This window comes from Furipterus horrens, unplaced genomic scaffold (genome assembly GCF_987537825.1).
Source record: "Furipterus horrens unplaced genomic scaffold, mFurHor1.1.pri manual_scaffold_5, whole genome shotgun sequence".
Classification (NCBI taxonomy): Eukaryota; Metazoa; Chordata; class Mammalia; order Chiroptera; family Furipteridae; genus Furipterus; species Furipterus horrens.
The window spans coordinates 135304607-135325952 of record NW_028327175.1 but is presented as its reverse complement, the minus strand read 5'-3'; the positions used below and the strand labels follow the sequence as shown (position 1 = coordinate 135325952).

General features: G+C 49.0%; 2 protein-coding genes across 8 annotated transcripts in view; both read left to right on the top strand.

Moving 5' to 3' along the window:
- UBTD1 (ubiquitin domain containing 1) overlaps window positions 1–11003 on the top strand; it is a 51826-nt gene extending 40823 nt beyond the window's left edge. For all 3 annotated transcript variants that reach the window (XM_090277893.1, XM_090277894.1, XM_090277895.1), the window contains 2 exons: window positions 6862–7089; window positions 9900–11003. In XM_090277893.1, coding sequence (XP_090134019.1) covers window positions 6862–7089; window positions 9900–10285 — 614 coding nt within the window. In that variant the 3' untranslated portion in view covers window positions 10286–11003. The remainder of the gene's footprint in view (window positions 1–6861; window positions 7090–9899) is intronic.
- A 1610-nt stretch (window positions 11004–12613) lies between these two features.
- Window positions 12614–20937, top strand: ANKRD2 (ankyrin repeat domain 2). Of its 5 annotated transcripts, none has more exons than XM_090277887.1 (9): window positions 12619–12728; window positions 15884–15988; window positions 16249–16404; window positions 16502–16609; window positions 18067–18165; window positions 18496–18594; window positions 19381–19479; window positions 19585–19683; window positions 20495–20937. In XM_090277887.1, exons 1-9 carry the CDS (start codon window positions 12645–12647, stop codon window positions 20642–20644), a joined length of 999 nt encoding a protein of 332 aa, XP_090134013.1. In that variant the 5' UTR covers window positions 12619–12644; the 3' UTR covers window positions 20645–20937. The 5 variants fall into 5 exon arrangements, with proteins under 5 accessions (XP_090134018.1, XP_090134016.1, XP_090134017.1 ...); XM_090277888.1 differs by having other exon boundaries at window positions 20389–20560; XM_090277892.1 differs by lacking the exon at window positions 16502–16609 and having other exon boundaries at window positions 12614–12728.
- The last annotated feature ends 409 nt before the right edge of the window (window positions 20938–21346 follow it).

Here is a 21346-nt window from a genome sequence, read left to right as displayed (position 1 = left end):
GAGCAAGCCCAGACTTGTCACATAACCAGTACTTCTGGGGAGGACACTGTTGGCCCGAGCCCTGGAGTAAGGGCCTGGGGTTGGAGCTTGTTAGCAGTGTGGAAACAGAGTTAAGGGATTGTTGCAGGTATAAATAGGGCCGTCTCCTGACTTGGGTCGACTGATTGTCCTGGGAAATCTCTGGTTCCCTTGGCTGGTGTCAGAATTAGTATCACATCCCAGTGGCTCAGTTGTGCCAGTCTCTGAAGCCACAATAAGGATCTCCTGGGTCCGAGATCAAGAAGTGAAGGGACTGCCTGACTTCTCCCCCATGCAGACTTTCCTGCCCACCCCCCGCCCACCGCCTGCCACTTCTGCTCTCAGTTGTAATTCCTCCACCTTGCTCTCTGCCTGCTCACGGTGCCTTTGTCAGTTCCATTTTCAACTCAGCAGACAACTTGCTGAAAACCTGCACTGGGCCAGGCATGCCGTGAGGCCCTGAGATGTTCAGAGGGAAGCAGCCAGGGCCTGTCATTCTTCTGTGGTTTCTTGAGGGTCCCCTCTTTTGTGTAACCATTCTGAATTCAGAAAGAAGTGCCTGTGCCCAGTAAAGAGGCCACATGGGGAGGCCCCAGCTGAGCAGAGCTGGGCGAGCACTTGTGTGTGTCAGGTACTGCGAGTAGTACATGTACACACACACACACACACACACACACACACATGCATACACGCACTCTCAGAAATGCAAACCTGCTCTAGGCAATTTGGAAAGGATGGTTAGTGTTCTGTCTCCCACTCTTCTTTCAGTGCCCTCCCTTGGGGGTGGTATGGCCAGACACCATTCATTATCGGGGCCAACCCACAGCGTCCACCATCATTATCCTCCCCCGACCCAGACAGCGTGCCCTCCCAGTGTCCAGATCTGCTCTCAGCAGCAGCTTTGGAGATGATCTGTTGAATGAACTTAGATTAACATGTAGATGAGCCTGCCATTTCCCCTCCTGTTTTGCTGTGTTTACAAGGGGGCTTTTTCAGTCAGAATCCCTACATATCCCAGCCCGACCCCTGCTGCTCCAGTTCAGTGATTGAGGTGGCCCTGGGAGTCTGCCTTTTTAACCAGCACCCCAGAAGATCCTAATGCAGGTGGTATTTTTAACCCTTCAATACCACAGCTTTTGCCTCTATACTCAGAAACAGACACTCTCTTCTCAGTCACAAATATCTTAGTTGTTCCTGCCCATCACAGTCACAGAAACCAACTTTCATGGGTGTTTTGGAGCTCCCTCACAGGTGTGTACCTTGACTACAGAATGATCTTTTGTTTTTTAAATCTCGCCTTTGTCAGCTTCACTGGGGATAAACACCATTTCTGTTACTCTGTCTTTGACCTGGAACTTATCTAGGACAGGTGGGGACATAAGTAGAAGCCACTAGATGCTCCTGCTGCTGAAACCAGCAGAGCCTGTCCTGACCCTGGACAGAATGTCACTCAGAGCAAGCTGCCAGCAACTGAAATCTTAGAGGCTGTTGACCTTGAGCTTTCTGGATCATCTTCACCCTCAAACCCCCTTACTCGGCTCTGAAACTCTTCCTAATTTTTTGAAGCTGCTCCCCCAGACTTCATGCACCTTTTTTTTCCTTGTTAGCAACGTTCATTGTATTATTCTTATTATGAACAAGTTATTAGTAACAAATACTTGTTGCAGAAAACTTGGAAAACATAAGAAAAAAAAAAAAACCACAGAAAAACAAAAACAAAACACTTGTAACTGCCTATCAGATATAACCAGTTAACATTTTGGTGTCCTTCCAGTCCTTTTAGTATATGATTTTACATTCTTTTTTAGAAACAAAAAAGCTGGAGCACAAAGCACTTGCTGTTCTGTAACCTTTTTTGCTGTATTCTGGACATGTCCCCATGCTACTCCGCATACTTTTGCCCCATCACTGAATGTCTGCCACAGAGGCACAGGTTTTATTTAGCCTTTCCCTGGATGTGTGCGGTTCACTTGTTTCTAGCTTTCCCCTGTTTACAACTGTGCTGAGTTAAACAGCTTTGTAGATAAGCCTTCACCACATACTTGTGATTATTTTCTTAGAATGCATTCTTAGAAACCAAATAACTGAGCCAAAGGGATGTACATTTTTAAGTTTTGGGGTACATACCAAATGCCCTCCAGAATGCTTTTACCAATTTGTTCAGCATGTAAGTGTATTCACACCCTTCCCAATGCCCACATTTTTTGACTCAACTAACTATAAAACATTTTTTTAAGTAAATGAAATTAGAAATATTCATCATCAATTTGCTTTTATGTTTGGATAAAAAAAGCTTCTTTGTATCTGCACCTAAGATTGTGAGCATCATTGTGGAGGGATCCAGACATTTTAGAATGTCTCTTACACATGTTTGCCTTGGGCCTGGAAAACTTACGTATATTTTTATGCTGAATTTGACTCACTGCTGAAGGAAGCCAGCACCTGGCCTAGAGTTGCTGCAGCTGCCCCCTGCTGGCTGTGATGTGCAGTGCTGGCTGAGAAGGCATGGCAGGGCTCCTGCTGCCCTTTCTTAAAAAAAAAAAGTATTTAAAAACGTTTTTTTTAATTTATTGATTTTAGAGGAAGGTGGGGGGAGAGAAACATTGGGTTGTTGTTCCACTTATTTATGCATGCATTGGTTGATTTCTTTTATGTGCCCTGACCAGGAATCGAACTTTCGATCTTGTCGTATTGGGATGAAGATCTAACCAAGCTAGTCAGCCAAGGCATGCTGCCCTTTTCTAATAGCATCAAGCCCTCCCCCTTCCCACCATCACCAACCCATTCTAATATTTTCTAGTAGTTTCAGCCTGAAAAGACCAGAGTGCAGGGTGAGGAATTTTTAAATCGTCGTCTCCTGGGTAGTGGCAGATGCTGTTAATACTTGGAGAGGCTCACTGGCATTGTGTCTATCTGTGGGGGAAAGTGTGTCTATAATAGGAAGGTGTGTTGCTGGCTACGTGGAAGGGAGGGGACTCTGAAGTGAGGTGTTCAAGCAAAGCATCCTCAGTACCCGTGGCCTCCTGAGATGATGACTTTGAAAGGTGACACCACGGAACTGTGTTCATTTTAAAGAGAGAGCAAGATGCATGCATACACAGTTATGCTTCAGGTGTCCTGGGGTCACTGGTCCAGCAACCTAAATTGTTAGGAACAGAACCAAAACATGACCATTGAAGGGGGCGGGATCGAAGCAACAACAGCAGCTGTCGCAAAGCCTGGTCTCTCTTCATTAGGAAGCCTCTTCCTCACAACTGGGTGCTCTTGACTTCACAGTGCTGACAAGATTTCTGAACCCTCTGTGGATTAGCAGTGGCTCATTAGCTGGATCTAACTTCTATCCATAGGAGGAGCAGACAGACACAGATGGAGACCAGTACGAAGTGACCTCCAGCACAGAGGAAGGAAAGCTAAACAAATCAGCTCAAGAAGTTGAGAAGCCCCCAAGGCTGGGGTCACTGAGTAGAGGGGCAGACCTACAACACCCTAGAGGTCCCTGAAGGTGTGACTGCACCAAGACTGTGAATCCTGCTGGATTGAAGTTCTTGCTAGGGAGTAATCAATACTAAAGGACCAAAAAGAGAAGGAATCAGAAATGACGTAGTAGGATCTAGGCAGAAACACCTCTGGGCCAAATTTCCACAAAGTACATGGACAAAACTAATCTTCTGTTTCTGCAGTGCCTCCTTTCTGTCTTTCACACTTAAACCTTCCATTTGATTTGGTTTTGATTTTTGTGGCTGGTGTGAGGTAGGGATCTTGTGTTCATTCCTATATGGAGACACTTTACCCCAATACCATTCATCAATAGTCCATTTTAAGAAAAATCTATGTTTCTCCTCTGCTGCTCACACAAAATACCTCTGATGCTAGTTGTGTGGGTTTTTCCCACACCAAGCAATTCTTCAATTCTCTATAGACACCACCTGGTGTCCTACAATTCTATTCAATTTTCATACTCTCCAGAATTAGCATAGACCCCACAGTTTTAGGGCTGAGTCCCACAAGACTGTCCCTCACTTCCTGTTACCCACAACTTCTGTTCCACTTGGCTGCAAATTGGAGGTTCCCACGACCTCCTACTTGGGTTTGATAATTTGCTGGAGTGCCTCTCACAACCCAGGGAAACAGTTTACTTACTATTGCCAATTTATTACAAAGGATATTTTAAATGATACAAATGAACAGTCAGGTAAAGAGATACAAAGGGTGAGGTCTAGGTCTATAAGGGTCTTGAGCACAGGAGCTTCTGGTCCCTGGACTTACTTAGCGCCACCCTCCCAGCATGTGGATGTGTCACCAACCTGGAAGCTCTCCAAACCCCATACTTTGGGGACTTCTGTAGAGGCTTCATCACTTAGGCATGATCAATTATTAATTCAGTTTACAGCCCCTCTCCTCGCTCCAGAGAATAGGAGGCACAGCTGAAAATTCCAAGCGTATCATGACCTAATCTTTCTGGTGACCAGCCCTCATCCAGGATCCCACCAAGAGTCTCCTCATTAAAACAAAATATACTTGTGTCACCCAGGAAATTCCAAGCAGTTTAGGAACTCTGTATCAGACATTGCTATCGCTCAGGAAATTACAAGGGTTTTAGGAGCTCTGTGTCAGGAACCAGGTCAAAGATAAAATACTAGCAAGAACTGAGGGCAGAGCCAATATATATATTTCTAATATTATTTCACATTCACTTCACACACACACACACACACCCCACACACCCTGTCTGCAATGTTCCTTCTTACTTGAAGCGCGTTTCTGTGTATGCCTGGGTCTGTTTCTGGGCTATTTCATTCCACTGGCCCACTTGTCTGTTCCTGTTCCAGTACTACACTCACTATAGCTTTATAATTAGTGTTAATAACTGTAGTGCAAGTTTTCCCACATTATTCTTCTCTAGGATTATCATTGTGCTTCTGCATAAACTTTAGAATCAGCTTGCCAAGTTCCTTGAAAAAAAATCTCCCAGTTAGGAATTTTATTGGAATTTCATTACATTTATAGATCAGTTGTTGAATATTGCTTCATCACCATTCTTCCTATTGTGTTCTCCTGGAAATTCTGATTAAAAATGTCAGGTCATCTGAATTTCAGTTACTATATTTTTCATTTCTAGAAGTCTATATGATTCTTTTAACTTCTGCTTGGTCATTCTTTATAATCTCTTTTTCATATTTTTAGGGCGCTCTTATTTCATAAATTGGTATTTCATAATCTGTGTCTGGTAAATCCCATATCTGAAATTTTTGTGAGTCTGATTCTTCCGTTTGCTGTTTTTGCTGGCTCTGGCTCACGTTGCTTTCTTTCCTTGTATGCTGTGATTTAAAAAAAACAAAAACAAAAAAACCTATGACCTTATTATTTGTTTTCCTTGGAACTTTATCTTGGAAATTCTTTGAAGCCGTATTTGAAGATATTTTCTTCCTATGAAGAATTGGACCTGCATTTCCTTCTGCTAACCCAGGGACACTTTAAATGAAATGTCTGACCCAAGAGTTTTCTGCCTGTACAGGTATCAGCAAACCCACAGGCGGGCTGTTTGTGGATTCAGTCTGACCTGAGGTGAAATCCTCACTCTGTCAATTAACTGTGTGACCTCAGGCAAGTCATTTAATCTCTCTGCCTGCCCCATCATCTGTGAAATAGCAATAATAACACCTGTCACCTAAGGCTATTGCTAGGATGAAATGGGGTAATGTATATAAATAAAGTGCTTGCATGGGGTACTTTCACACAGTTGGGGAATGTCATCCTCTTCCCCAGAAGAGCTCCCCCTTTCCTGCCCCAGCTAACGGGGTGGCCTAGTGGGAGCCCCCAACTTTAGTCTAGTCTCCTGTAGGATCCAAGTGAGAGTGGGAGCCAAATGCTTTAGACCTTGCTCCTGTGGCTCATCCTGCTTGCAGCTTTGAGATGACTGAGCTTCCTAAAGCCTTTGAGAGATACTGATGTTTTGGCCTTGACTGTGGTCCGGAGTTGTCTAGCAGGCCACTAGTTGTCTTGGGGCTAGATAACAAGAAAAATGACATTTAGCATAATTGCTTTCTGCTTCAGATGCTGCAGGATTTTTTTGGCTCATTGGTTATGGTTTTCTAAAAAAAGTTTTTGTAATTATATAGAGAAATATGAAAAAACAGTAAAATTGTTTATAATTTTAATCATGGTACTATACAGTGACAATATAAATGTGAAGTAAAAAGAAAGTTGTATATTGGCATGAAAACATTAAAAATGCTTCGTATAATAAGGAATAAAAAATATTTAATAATACAAATCGACTACATTGAGAAAAATGGGGGAAAAGAAGATAGATAGGAATATGTCCAGGTGTCAACAGTGGTTACTTCTGATGGTGGAATTCTTGAGTAATTTTTTTCCGTAATGGCAGAATAGTACAAACAGTGGTCCAAGGATGGCCTTTGGAGTCATAAAGTCTTGCATTAAATTGGTACCTGTGTGGCCTTAGACAAACAACAACCTCTCTGGGCCTTAGTTTCCCCACTAGTGGGTTATTTTGAGGATCAAATGAATAATGGGTCTAAAGTACCTAGCCTGTGATCTGGCACAAGCTGAAAACCTAAACAACAGCAACAGCAGACAGTATATGCTTTGCTGACAAAGTGTTTTATGTCCCTAGGTGTGTGTGTGCAGTTTCTAGACTCTTCCTAACTCCAAGGATGGGCCCAGAGATCTAAATACTTCAGAGCTACTGCAAGGGGTGGGGGGTGGAGTGAGCCAGGCAGTGGGTCCTGGTCCTGGCCTGGGGAGGGCAGGGGCTGGGAAGAAGGTGGACTGCAGCCCTGGCGTTAGAGATGCTGAGCCTCTCCCGTCTGTCCTGCCCAGGACGCAATGAGCCCCTGAAGAAGGAGCGGCTGAAATGGAAGAGTGACTACCCCATGACGGATGGGCAGCTGCGGAGCAAGCGGGATGAATTCTGGGACACAGCACCTGCTTTCGAGGGCCGCAAGGAGATCTGGGATGCCCTCAAGGCCGCTGCCTACGCAGCTGAGGCCAACGACCATGAGCTGGCTCAGGCCATCCTGGATGGAGCAAGCATCACCCTGCCACATGGTGAGCGGGCACGGTGGGGGGCCATCAGCGCCCTTTAGGGTAAAAGAGAGCCAGTGGCAGCCACACCAGGAGTTGCTGTCCAAGCTAGTGGGTGGCAGGTGTGGCTATTCACTGGTTTATTCAGCAGTCCTTATGACCAGGGACCAGGAGTGATGATGCAAAGAAAAATGAGACACAGTTCCTGTCTGCCCAATGAGAGAATGAAAGGCACCAGCAAACCTCAGAGCAGTGTGATGAGAGCAGGCTGAGGATTACTCAGGGCACTTTGGAATCCCAGAATATCTGAGGTACCAACTTTCTGTTGGTGCTTATGTGTGGGGCACTGAACTGGAAGCTTCTGCGTCATCTAATTTACATTCATAACAGCCTGTGGGACCATATAAAGAGGGGGTACCAGTAGAACTCTATAGTCTTAGATCTAGGCTTAAGGTTTAACATTAATGTCTCTGTTTCTCTACTTTGTGACCCTGAGCTGGGAACCTTGAATTTAAAGCCTCAGTACTTACTTTAAGTGGGATGCCTACCTCATAGGCTAGTTGTTAGGATTCAGAGAGATACTATTTAGTCTCATCCTAGCACTTAGTAACTGCTCGAGGCACAGTAAATATATTTCTACATGCAGTACATTATATAAGTAAGGAAATTGAGGTCCACCAGGTATACTCTGTAGGTAAGGCCTAGGCCTGTGCTATTTCATTCATTCTTATAACCCCAGCACCCAGCATATATGCTGAGGAAAGAGCTGTTGAATGAACAAATGGAAAGTTAAATAATTTGCCAGAGTTTTACAAGCCAGTACCTGGTGGAGCCAGAATGCCTGCCCAAGTCTTCCTGACTCTACCTTGAGCTCCTCCCAGTTCATCCAGGGACACATGACTATAGGATTGGTTTGGGACTATGGAGTCTCCATGATAGGTGTGTTAGATTGCTTGGGCTGCTATAACAAAATACCACAGACTGGGTGGCTTATTAAACAACAGAAATTTATTTCTCACTTCTGGAGGCTGCAAAGCTCAATACCAAGGTGCCGGCTGAATCAGTTTTTGGCAAGAGCTCTCTACCTGGCTTGTAGATGGCCACCTGCTTACTACGTCCTTACATGGTGGAAAGAGAGAGCGAGCACTCTGGTGTCTTTTTATTTATTTTAAATTATTTTTTATTTTTAAATTTTTTCCCATTACCTTTTAGTCCCCTTATACTCCACTCCCCAGCAATCACCACACTATTGTCCATGTCCATGAGTCCTTTTTCCTTTTTGATCAATGTCCGCCCCCGAACCCCTGCCCCCAACTAGCTGTCATCCTGCTCTCCATCTATGAGTCTGTCCTCATTTTCCTTCTTAGTTCAGTTTGTTCATTAGATTCCACATATGCATGAAATCTTATGGTATTTGTCTTTCTCTGACTGGCTGATTTCACTTAGCATAATCCTCTCCAGTTCTATCCATACTGTCACAAAGGATAAAATTTTCTTCTGTTTTTACAGCTGAGTAGAATTCCATTGTGTAAATGTCCCATAGTTGTTTTACCCACTCATCTACTGATGGACACATGAGCAGCTTCCATATCTTAGTGACGGTAAATAACGCTGCAATGAACATAGAAGTGCTTATGTTCTTTCAAATTAGTGTTTTGGGTTCCTTCAGATATGTTCCCGGAAGTGGGATCAGTGGGTCAAAAGGCAGATCCATTTTTAATTTTTTGAGGTAATTCCATACTGCTTTCCATGGTGGCTGCACCAATCTCCATATTCACCAACAGTGCACTAGGGTTCCCCTTCCTCCACATCCTTGCCAGCATTTGTTGTTTGCTCATTTATTGACTGTCATTTTGAACGGTGTGAGATGGGATCTCATTGTGGTTTTAATTTGCTTTTCTCTGATGATTAGTGATGTTGAACATCTTTTCATATGTCTGTTGGCCATCTGTATGCCCTCTTTGGAGAAAACTCTATTCGGGTTCTTTGACCATTGGGTTGTTTTTTTGGTGTTGTTTTGTAAGCACTTTATAAATTTTGGATATTAAACCCTTATCAGATGTATTGGCAAATATGTTCTCCGATTTTGTGGGTTGCTTTTTTATTTTGTTGATGATTTCCTTTGCTTTGCAGACATTTTTTAGTTTGATGTAGTCCCATTTGTTTATTTTTTCTTTTGTTTTTCTTGCCTGGGGAGATATATCCAATAAAAAATTGCTACGAGCAATGTCCGTGATTTTGCTGCCTAAGTTTTCTTCTAGGATTTTTATGGTTTCGGGTCTAACATTTAAGTCTTTGACCCATTTTTTATTTATTCTTGTGTGTGGTATAAGGAAGTGGTCTAGGTCCTTTTTTCTACACATTATCTGTCCAGTTTTCCCAGTACCACTTATTGAACAAACTAGCTTTAGCCCATTGTATATGTTTGCTTCCTCTGTCAAATATTAATTGACTATAAAGGTGTGGGTTTACAGCTGGTGTATAATATTTTATTAGTAGCGGGTATACAACCCCATGGTTGGACATTTATGTTAATTTAGGAAGTGATCACCCCAATAAATCTAGTACCCCTCTGACACCAAACAAAGTTACTATACCCTATGCTGTACTTTACATCCTTATGACTATTCTGTAACTCTCTGGTGTCCATCATAGGACACTAATTCTTTTGGATCAGGGTCTTACCTGAATTGATCTCATTTAACTTTAATTACTCTCATAAAGGCCCCTGTCTCCAATTACAGTGACATTGAGGGTTGGGGCTTTAACATAGGGGTTGTATGAGGACATAATTCAGCCCCAAGCAGACTCGGACAGCCCTGTCTTTCCCACAGGCACCCTCTGTGAATGCTACGATGAGCTGGGCAATCGCTACCAGCTGCCAATCTACTGCCTGTCACCACCCGTGAACCTGCTGCTGGAGCACACCGAGGAGGAGAGCATGGAGCCCCCGGAGCCCACACCCAGCGTGCGCCGTGAGTTCCCACTGAAGGTGCGCCTCTCCACGGGCAAGGACGTGAGGCTCAGCGCCAGCCTGCCCGACACGGTAGGGCAGCTCAAGAGGCAGCTGCACGCCCAGGAGGGCATCGAGCCGTCCTGGCAGCGATGGTTCTTCTCCGGGAAGCTGCTCACAGACCGCACACGGCTCCAGGAAACCAAGATCCAGAAAGATTTTGTCATCCAGGTCATCATCAACCAGCCCCCACCACCCCAGGACTGAGGAGCCCACAGACCCCTGGGAAGAGAGGCCAGGGAGGGCCTCTGCAGGGCTGAGAGCCCCCCAGGCTGGAGCACCAGGCCCTCCCACCCCACCCTTCTGCTGCCTTTGAGTGCTGGTATTTCCTTCAGGGGCGCCTCCCTGTTGTGTGGCTGCTGGGTGAGCCTCGAAGGGACCCTGCCTCCAAGGGACACTGCGGGCCACAGTGCTCAGCACCCAGGAAGCAGTGCTGCCACACAGGCCTTGCCAACCTTGTCAGAGAAAAGGAAAACTGGGCCCCTTCACCCTGCCTCTCTTCCACGGCAGGCTCGAGCCATGGGGGCCACCCCGGGGGTCCCTGAAGCCCAGATCTTCATCTGGTGCTGCCAGCTGTGCTCACTGCGGTTTTCTGCTCAGGGTCTGAAGCAGCTGCTGTCTCCCTCCCCTGCCCTCACCTCCTGACTGCCCTGGGCAGAGTGCCAGTCCCCTGGAGGGGAGGGGACCACTTGTGAGCCCTAGGGGAAGGGTACCTGAGGCCAGCTTCTGTCTCTCCTGCCCCCAGCACAATTGGCAGAGATGAGGCGGGTGGCTGGACAGGTGGGCTGCTGTGGCAGGGGTCTGCACAGGGCCATCCCTGGCTGTCATCCAAGTGGTGGGGGGTCTGCAGCCAGTCATGGCCCCACAGCGGGTCCCTGTGTACGGACATATCTGCATATTTATCAATAAAGCCTTTTGTTCCTTCTCTCTCGCCTGGCTTTGACTTTAGACGTCCCTGCAGCTCTGTGAAGCCCCAGAAGCCAGCTCTGGTGGGGGAGCAGGTGGGTGCATGGCCTCCCCAGCTGCTCTGGGTGCAGCAGAGAGTACAGTGGAGGATGCTTGAACTGCTAGTGTCTGGGCTCTGTGTTCTCATGAGTCCTTAGGAAAAACCACTAAACCTCTGAACCCACCTAGCTTATTTTTAAAGTGAATAAGAAACCCCTGCCCTACCTCCTCGCCCTCTGAACCCACCTAGCTTATTTTTAAAGTGAATAAGAAACCCCCTGCCCTACCTCCTCGCCCTCAGTTGCTGGGAGGATTCAGTGGGCTAACAGATGTGAAGAAGGGAGCTTCTCAGAAAGGTGGTGTTAGTTACCCGCTGGTCTGTTCTGCAACAGGAGGTTGCCGGCTCCCAGCTCCAGCGCCTGAGGCAGGCCCTCGGGACTAAGGTGTGTGCGTACATCCTGGAGACACTACGCACTTCGTGATGTTAAAGCCGAATCTCTGACAAGTTTAGAGCATGTGTTGGCTTGCTCAGAGAAAGAAAGGAGCTGTTCCTGTGTTTCCTTAGGGAAAAGTGTGCATATAAGCAGAGAGGGGACTCTTAGATAAGGTGGTTCAACTAAGGGCCGGCCACGTGAGTGTTATGGAACTGCAGAGCCGCGGTGTCTGTGGTTCACTGGCAGGTGAAACGTGGTCACAGCTACCCAGGGCTGGCTCCCACACTTGCACGTGTGGGGCTGAACAAGTTGAGGCCTGCTTCTCCAGTGGGGATATTTTTCTTTCTCAGCGTGGCTGGTCCCCCCAGTCAGGGTAGCTTGACAGGAAAATTGGAGAAAAGGACCGTCATTGGAAGCTGGTGTCATCAAGTGGGCTTGGCCCTGCACTCTGGCCCTTCCCCTGGTTTCCTGAGGCCCCTTTTGGAGCAAGACCCTGTACCTCCCGCAGAGGCCCCCTGAAACAGACAGGTGGATGGGGTTTGTCAGGGACTCAAGGACATAGAGCCAAATGCAGGAATGCTTTGCTGCGGGGCACTGTAGAGTCCCAGAGAGGAAAACGCCTACATGAGCTTCGGGTAAAGAGGGAGGCAGCTGCCCTTACCCCCATCAACCACCCTGGTACCCTGGCCCAGATGAAACAGTCTTCCCCTTTCCAGAGCCAGCAGGGCCTGTTCACAGGACAGCCGCGGGACATAGGACTGTCTTGGGTCCCCACATTTGGCTCTCAGGCCCCCTTACTAGCACTGGCTGGGTACAGTTTCCAGGCGTCCAGCAGGTGGCACTGCCATCAGGGCTAGGGGCAGCCAGTGGGTCCTTTGTGCAGCCCAACTGCCCTGGCTAAGCACCAGCTGGGCCCAAGCACTCAAGACAGAGGCTGGGCAGGCTCCTTCCTGTAGCCCCTGCTCTCGGGGTGCTGTGCCCTCTGTCTCCAATAGGCCAGGGCTTGTGGGGGGGCAACTGTCCTTGCCGCCCCCTGCCTTCTGGGGCTGCCCGGGGTGAAGATGACAGGTGGGGGAGGCAGGTGGAGAATTGAGCCGGTGAGCTCATGGCAAAGGCGCCCAGCAGGGCGGGGGTGGGTACCCTGGTCTATAAAGCCCCCGTGGCTCTCTGGCCTGCAGAAGCGGGTCATGGACGGCACCATGGCGGGCTCCGAGGCGGTGCAGAGGGCCACGGCGCTGATTGAGCAGCGGCTGGCGCAGGAGGAGGAGGAGGTATGGGCAGGGGTGTGGGTGCCCAAGGTGGTTCTGAGGACATCCAGCTCTGCTCTCAAGGGAAGGAAGAGGCTGGCTGCCATACCTGTGGTGGGAAGGACAGGCTCCCCAGGGCTCCGTTCCAGCCACACGGTGCCCCTGGTGGAGAAGAGGGTTGCCGGCAGTAGGAAACTGAGGCGTCAGCCCCAGAGTGGAGGGACAGTGGGGTAGGAGAGCTAAGCTGGACCCCCCGAGACCCTGCCTGCCCATCTGGGCCTTGAGACTAGCGGCTGCACAGTCAGACAGCTAGGGAGCTGCCCGAGGATGCAGGAATGTGGGTCCCCGAGGTCTCCCAGTTCCTGAGTGGGAGACTGGGACAGAAGAAACTCCAGTGTTTGGTCACTGAAGAAGAATAAAGACTGGGAGCAGAGGGAGGAAGGAAGGGGTGCTGGGAAAGGAAGCGTGGGTTTCCCCAGGACTGCCAGCCACACTTGGGGAGGTCTTGGGAGCATAGGGCTCTGGGCAGTTGCATTTTCTCTGGGATAAAGAAATCGAGGAGGAGCATGCGAACTTGTCCTACTCTTCATTTTATTTTAACTCATGCTTGGCCTGGGGTCTGCTCCGCCAAGGGCCCAACGCTGTGAGGGATGAGAGGACAGTAAAGGCAGGCTTGCCTCCTTTTTACCAAACTGCATTCATTTTAGCCAACACCTGCCAGGTGCACAGTCGTCTAAGAAAGAAAGCAGAGTGAGGACATGGTGAAATAGAGGTGTTAAATCGGAAGTGAGGGAACACAAAGGGTGGGTGAGCCGTTCTGACTGTGGGCCTCAAGGACTTCCTTGTGGACAGGCTGGCATTTGAGCTGGGCCTCTGAGTGGGGAGGGTATTCCAGTCTGAGAAAAGGCAGGTGTTCGAGTCCAGGTGAGTGAAAGCATGACTGTTACAAGAAACTGGAAGTAGGGGATGAGGCTGGGAAGGGAGGCAAGACAAAACCAGAGAGGGCCATGTGAAAGATACTTATTCTGTGGGCAATGGGGAGCCACTAAATGTTGAGTGAGGGAGGGTGGTGCCACCTGACCTATTTGGAAGGCAGCTCTGATTGCCCTGAGGACTTATTGGGGCGCGGGGTGGGGGTGGGGGGACTGGCCCTACCGGGAATGGGAGGGAGAAGATAAATCAGCTTAGAGGTAGACTTCATTCAAAGAAAAAAAAGAGTGGCTGAGTGGGGTGAGGCAGAGGGAAGGAGCAGGACTGCAGTGGAAGAAGAGATGAGGACTGGTGGAGGGAAGGTAGGCCTATAGGGGAAGAGCTTGGACGGCGCCTGCTGAATCTTGGCCCAGGCATCCCAGGATGTCCAGGAATGCCACTTGTCACTCCCCCTTGGGTGCGTGCATCAGTACTGGGCAGGTAAGTCATGTCACTGTGACATTTTTAGAGTGCTGGACACAGAGACCTTTAGCAAGGGGACACGGAGCAGTCCTCATCCATTCATTCATACAACAAATATTAGCAGCAGGACTCTCAGGACTGTGTGCCCACAGAGCCAGCCTGCCCATTAAGTACATCTAAGTGCCAGGCTCTGTGCTAAGGATTGTACAGGCATTATTCCATTCAATCTGCACAACCAGCTATGAAGTAAGGTGGAAGTTTTGTTATATGTTACCTATTAGCAGCCAATGCAATAATCATTTTTGAGCACCTGCTGTATGGCAGCCCACAAAGACAAATTTGAAGGTGGAGGCCATACAGTCTAGGTAAGACATGGATGGGCATTAGAGTCCCCAGTTGTTCCCACCAGCCCTAAGCCCAGCAGGGTCCTCAGAAGAAAGCATCTGTCCAGCCTGTGCCTCCTTCTTGGGTTGGGAGGGGAAAGATGATCCTGAAGACCAGCCCAGGGAAGGAGGTTCTGTTGTGAAGCCTTTACCGGGTCAGGTCATCACTGAGAACTTAAGGGTGGGCAGAGATGCTAAGCCCACCTGCGATCATCCATTTACTCATTCATTCATTTATTCTCCAAACATTCACTGAGCACCTGCCATGTGTTAGGCCCGGTCACAGGTGCTGGGGGTACCAAGATGATTAAAATCCAAGCCCACCCTCTCTGGCTGCTCCATGAGGAGCCTAGCCAGGGTCCCACATGCAGTAGTAGCTGCAGCCCTAGGTCATCCCTCGCCCCTGGGAGACAATGCGGTATTTCAGGAGGGGCCAGCACTGGGGAGACTTTATGTAAGCCCGACATGGAAGGGAGAAGCCAATGGACACAGGACCCCCAAAATAAAGACCTGGGAAATCAGGCCCAAAAATGGCCCTTGAAGAGTATAACATTGGAACTCAATGGGAAATGCTAAAAAGTTAGCTGAGAGGTCTGTAAGGATGGCCATGCCTCCCCAGTGGCCATCTCCATCAGTGCCCTCCAACCTGGCTAATGTTCCGGGTGCACTGGAACTTCTTAGATGGGGGCACCAGCTCCCCACAAAGGACGGTTTCCTTTAAAGTCCAGAGGCGGAAGTAGTCCAGGCAAGTCAGAGCTACAAGTGGAGAGGAGAGTTGCAAGGCGTTCCACCTGTATTTCACAATGAGAATAGGGTTAATAGAGGCCACTTCGGGCTGAAACCTGGGGCCTTTTGGCTCCGTCTCTTAGGTTCCCTGAGAGCAACGATTTCTACACGTTAGGATGTCACAGATCAGTGACATCTTAGGGGGGAAAAGTTGGTATCTCACATAGATTTGTAAATTTTTATATTGCCAAGTAAGCCATTTAAAAAAATAACTACCATCTCTTATCACAATTATTTCATCAGAGTAAGTTTTTAAAGCCAAAATATTTATCGTAATCTTGGTGCTTCAAAAACTGAATATATGTAATTTCATATATGCGTTTAATTTTGTTTTGCTGGGACTCAGGGATGTCAGTGGGCAGGTGTTTGAGCTGGAGCTGGGATTGAGGTTGAGGTGGGGAACTGAAACTTGCCCCCTTTTGGGGGGGTGTCTCTCCAGGAGCCCTGCTCTGGCCAAGGGTCCTCCAGGACGAGGGAGGAGTGGGGCAAAGGGAGGGTTTTGAGGCCACACAGGAGAAGGTCCTCGGAGCTGTCCTTGGAGTGGTTAGGGGAGAGGCTGCCTGCCTCCCCAGGCTCTGCAGACAGACCCTGGAGCACGTCCTCTCCTTGGCTTATCAGAAACTCCGAGGAACCGCCAAGCAGAAGTTGCCCATGGACATGCTGATGCTGGAGGATGAGAAGCACCACGGGGCAGCTCCGAGCCTGGCCTTACAAAAGGTTAAAGTAAGTGGCCTTGCTCCACCTAGTGTGGTCCCTGAGTAGTAGCTCAGCACCCCTGGAAGCATATTAGCAGCGCAGCATGTGTTAACCCCCATCCTGGTCTGAGCCTCCTGTGTCTGGGTCTCCTCTGCTTCTCCGAGTCCTGGGAAGGAGAGACAGACCTAGATTTTTTCCCTCTTGAAAGTTCTCCCATCCGCCCCCTCCAGCTTAGCTCAGTGGTCCCCAAGCCCCTAACGTGGAGTTGATGGGCCATTCCTACGCAGGGCCAAGAGCGTGTGCGCAAGACATCCCTAGACCTGCGGCGGGAGATCATCGAAGTGGGCGGGATCCAGAACCTCATCGAGCTGCGGAAAAAACGGAAGCAGAAGAAGCGGGCTGCCCTGGCCGCCCAGGAGCCGCCTCCAGAACCCGAGGAGATAGTAAGCGTCATGGGAGGATACCTGTGTGGGCCGGGGGAGCCCTGGGGGACCTGGGGCACTGTGGGTGGCCCTCCACGATGGCATTTATGCCCTCCAGACCGGCCCTGTAGAGGAAGAGACATTCCTGAAAGCGGCAGTGGAAGGGAAAATGAAGGTCATCGAGAAGTTTCTGGTCGACGGGGGTTCCCCAGACACCTGTGATCAGGTGATGTTCCCACCAACAGCTTCACTTGTGCCTGCCTCCCTTTCAGAGTTGCCCTGCCACCCCGTCCACTCATGCGCCTGTTAGAACAGACATTGGGTGTCCTTTGGGAGGCGTGTCCTGGAAGATTTGGGATGCCTCCTTCCCGGCACAGGACTTTCTCTAAATAGCCTCAACCCTTTCAATGTGAACCCCATCCAGAGTACCAGGTGTCACCGGCTTTTTAGGGAAGAAAGAGGAGTGGGATCAAATAAAAAGAGTCCAAGCCCAGGAGTTGAGAGTTTGAGTCTCATCTCTACCACACCCTAGCTATGTGACCTATAGTTAGATCTGTCACCTCTCTGTGCCTCAGTTTCCTCCTCTGTGAAACAGCCTACTTCCCTTGGAGCATATTATGGAGATCAAATGGAACAATAGTGCTTTGATAAGTATTTATTGAATGAATGAAAAAGCAATAAGCATATGCTATGATATGATATTTTTGTGTCATATATCAGAGTCCTTTAACATTTTTAAACTTTTATTGTGATAAAATATATATAACACGGACCAAGCCATTTTAAGTGTACAATTCAGCAGCATTGATTACTTTTTAATGTTTTGCAACCATCAGCACTATTTTCAAAATGTTTCCATCACCCATCGTACTTTTTTGTTTGTTTCCTTGAAACAACATCTGTCTCACTTTGTAGGGTGTTCCCCCAGCTCATAAACTGGGATTAAGTAAATTAATGGGCACCCTCTTTAGCCTGCATTATTACAGGCTTAGATGACATGTCCTTTCTATTCTTTAGGCTCCAGGGTCTTAATATTCTTGTTCTATCTAAGCATCTCCTCCCTCTGAGCACTGTGCTAAGTGCTGGGAGTACAAAAAAGAAAAAGACAAGGATTGAGAGTAGCTGGGAGACTGATATTTCAAGAGACCAAAGTGGAAAGCCAACTGCATTGGGAAGGGAGGAAGTGCACTCTTTTCTTGAATCAGTAACTGGGTGTACCTGCCCGTCATGGCCCTCGGCTAGTAACGCAGGGGAAATAGTCAAGTAAGATTCGGCCTGCCCTCAAACACTCACGGCGAAGGGTGGTCTGGGTGCCTGGGATGGCTCTGGCTAGAGGTTTCAAGAAGATGATAGCACTTGAGCTGCATCTTGAAGGGATGTCAAGGATTCATCAAACACTCAAGGGAGTGAGGGAAACATGGGCATTCTGGGACAGGGAACAGCCTGAGCAAAGGCCTGGCTTGACGTGCTGGGGGTCAGTGAGAAGGTCGGAGTCTCCAGGGCATAGAAGGGATCCAAGGCTGGTCTGGATAGAGCATGAGGAGCTGGCAGAGCATGGAAGATATGGAGACACAGTGCAGGGTCCAGAATCTAGCTGGGGTAAGGCCTTGGCCTCAGCTTGTGTGGGAGATGGGTTCAGGCCTGGGGCCAGAGGTCAGGCCTTCACAGTCTCTATGGGGACAGTTCCGAAGGACAGCACTGCACCGAGCTTCCCTGGAGGGCCACATGGAAATCCTGGAGAAGCTTCTGGAGAGTGGGGCCACTGTGGACTTTCAGGATCGGGTGAGCAGAGGACAGGTATTGTGTGGGAGGTAGGAGGTGGGTCTAGACTCCCTCTCTGTGTGACAACCTGGGACACAGACAGGCATCCTCTAGTGAGCTGGATGACCTTGGGCAGGCCCCATCTCCTCCTCTATGAGTCTGACTTGGACTAGATGGGGCCCCCAAAGGTTCTTATGTTCTACTTGATTCATTGTCTAGGCACTGGAGTGCCCCATTTCTTTCCTGTACCCTTCTCCTGGATACCTCCCTGCCCTTTTGGCTGGGGGTCCTTTCCCCCAGGGCACTTTCTTCCCTGAAGCTCTGCAATTAGGCTCCATCCTTCTCTTCTAGCTGGACTGCACAGCCTTGCATTGGGCCTGCCGTGGGGGCCACTTGGAGGTGGTGAAACTCCTGCAAAGCCAAGGAGCAGACACCAGTATGAGGGACAAGGTGGGGCAATATGCTTACAGATATTGGGGTAGTTGTGCGCAGGGAGTGGGCAGAGGGCAGAAAAGCCAGGGAAGGCAGGAAGGCAGTCTGATTTCTGGAGTGGCTGCAGAGCCCAGGAATGGATAGATCATTTCCATCAACTGCAGGCCCTTGGAAACCATCGTCTGAGGGTGGGAGCAGGAAGAGCAGAGAAGTGGGGGGGAGAAGAGATTCACTATCTTGGGGGCTTTGGGATCACCCAAAAGATGCAGGATTTGTTCATCCATGCACTCCTTTATCATCCTTCCATCTGTCTATCCATCTATCCATTTATCCATCTATTCACTTATTCATTCATTTATTCATTCATCATCTTTTATTTATTCTTTTGTATGTGACCTTGAGCAAGTGAAAGCCTCTGACCCTCTGTTGCTCATCTATAAAACGTCTTTCAGGGTTCTTGTATAGACTAGGTGAAAAAAATATATGCTAATGTTTTATAAGCTTTTGCCATGCCCATCACATAGTCATCTCTCAATAAATGATATCTCTTATAATTATTAAAAGTATGGCAGAGGAGTGAGCAGTTGCTCATAGCCGAGTGAGAGGAGAATCATGGAAGGCTTCCCAGAGGAGGCAGCATGTAATACTTCAGAGTTCGGCCATTGGATAGGATGGTGAGAACTGTAACATTCCCTGCCTCTTCAGGGCTCAGAGGTATAATGCTAGAGTTAAGGCAGCCCCCCGCTCCCAAGGCACACAGTCCAGGCCCCTTCAGCGAGCAATTCCTGCTTCCTCCCTACCCAGCTGCTGAGCACACCCCTGCATGTGGCCGTTCGAACAGGGCACGTGGAGATCGTGGAGCACTTTCTGTCCCTGGGCCTGGACATCAATGCCAAAGACAGAGTGAGTGTCTGAGTTCTTTCCTGCCCAGCCCCACTATAGGGGTACAGGCAGCGGAGGGGTCCCACGTGCCCATGTGGGCCATGCTGAGTATCCCACTGGCTCTAGGAAGGGGACAGTGCCCTGCATGATGCTGTGAGGCTCAACCGCTACAAAATCATCAAACTGCTGCTCCTGCATGGGGCTGACATGATGGCCAAGAACCTGGTAAGTTCATTCCTTTCCTGATTCAGTAATCAGTGTGCACTGCAGTCCCAGGCCTCGTGCTGGGCACTCAGAGGAAATAGAGACCTGGGCAACGCTCAGCCTGCCAGCCCTTGGAGCACGTTCACAGTGCCGTCTCTCTGGGACCCTGGGGTTTTCAGGCCCACCCAGCTTTTCAATTCTTTCTATGCTTGTCTATGTCCAGAGAGCAAGTGCAGAGAAACAGCCTGGAGGGGCAGTTAGGGGACTTCCTGAAGGCCCCCAAATAGACCAAAGGGGGTTCTAATGCCCAGCCCCAGGGAGGCCTAAATCATGGAGGGACTCAATTGGAAGGAACCTAAGCACTAGGTTGGCATGACCATTCCTAGCACACCGTGTGGGTTCCTGGTGGTCCTTGAGTTCTCTTAGGATCCCATGTCCCCTAGTCCAAGCTCTTCTTTGGGATCCAGAGCAATCACAAAAGAGAGGAGAATGAGGAGGGGGTCCCCCTAAATCAAGAAAGACTAAAGGAATATGGGCAAGTCAGAAAGATATAGGAAAGGTGTAAATAAGGACTTCTCAACCTTGACATTACTGACATTTTGGGCTGGATAACTCTTTGTTGTGGAGGCTGTCCTGTACATTATGGATTTTTAAGCAGTATACCTGGCCTCTACTCAAGATGCCAGTAGAACCCACCCCGCCACCTACTTCACCTCCACCCCCCAGTTGTGATAACCAAAAGGTCTCCAGACGGGGAGCCACTGACATAGAGGAGGGCGCCTTCTGCTGCAGACTTCTGAACGGTGACCAGATCTCCTCTTGGTTCCCCCAGGCAGGAAAGACTCCCACGGACCTGGTGCAGCTGTGGCAAGCTGACACCCGGAATGCTCTGGTGCACCCTGAGCTGGGGTCAGAGCAGAATGGGCTGGAGGGGGCTGCTGAGAGTGGGCGGGAGACCCCCCAGCCTGTGCCAGCCCAGTAAACACCTGAATGACCCCCAGACCTGAGCCATTCCTCTGCAGAAGACTCAGGAGCACCCACAACCTACTGCAACAGAAAAGTCATTTTGTACCCTGACTGGTGTGGCTCAGTGGAGTGAGTGCTGGCCTGAGGTCCCAAAGGGCGCTGGTTCCATTCCCAGTTGGGGCACATGCCTGGATTGCAGGTTAGGTCCCTACCTTGGGGTGTGAGAGAGGCAACCGATCCCTGTTTCTCTCACACATTGATGTTTCTCTCCCTCTCTTTCTTCCTCCTTTCCCTTCTCTCTAAAAATAAGTAAATAAAATATTTTAAAATAAAAATTAATAAGTAATTTTTTTATGTGTGGTATTTGTTTCCTTTTGTGTCTGAAATATTTAGAAATGCAAGAATGAGCTGGGGAAGAGGGGACTTGGAGCTTTTTGGACCCTTGAGCCAGCCCTGCTGCTTTTCCTCTTCTCCTTCCTTTTACCCTGTCCCCCCTCTTCCTGAGTCCCAGAATGGATCAGTTTCACTGTGCACTTGTCCTGGACGTCCCCCCCTCTGCCCCTGTGACTGCTGTCCTGTGGGGCTGTGTATAGCCAGCACAGGCCTGCCACCTGGCAGCCTTGACAGGAGGAGCTGATTGGGAAGTGGGGCAGCCAAGGGGCTGTGGATCACCCAGACCTGCCACGCCTCCCACAGGCTCAGCCAATCAGTTCCTCCA

Coding starts and splice junctions, on each gene's coding strand:
- ANKRD2 (XM_090277887.1), top strand. CDS start 12,645: ATGGACGGCACCATGGCGGGCTCCGAGGCGGTGCAGAGGGCCACGGCG. Junction 12,729..15,883: donor TGGCGCAGGAGGAGGAGGAG/GTATGGGCAGGG, acceptor TTGGCTTATCAG/AAACTCCGAGGAACCGCCAA. Junction 16,405..16,501: donor CTCCAGAACCCGAGGAGATA/GTAAGCGTCATG, acceptor TATGCCCTCCAG/ACCGGCCCTGTAGAGGAAGA.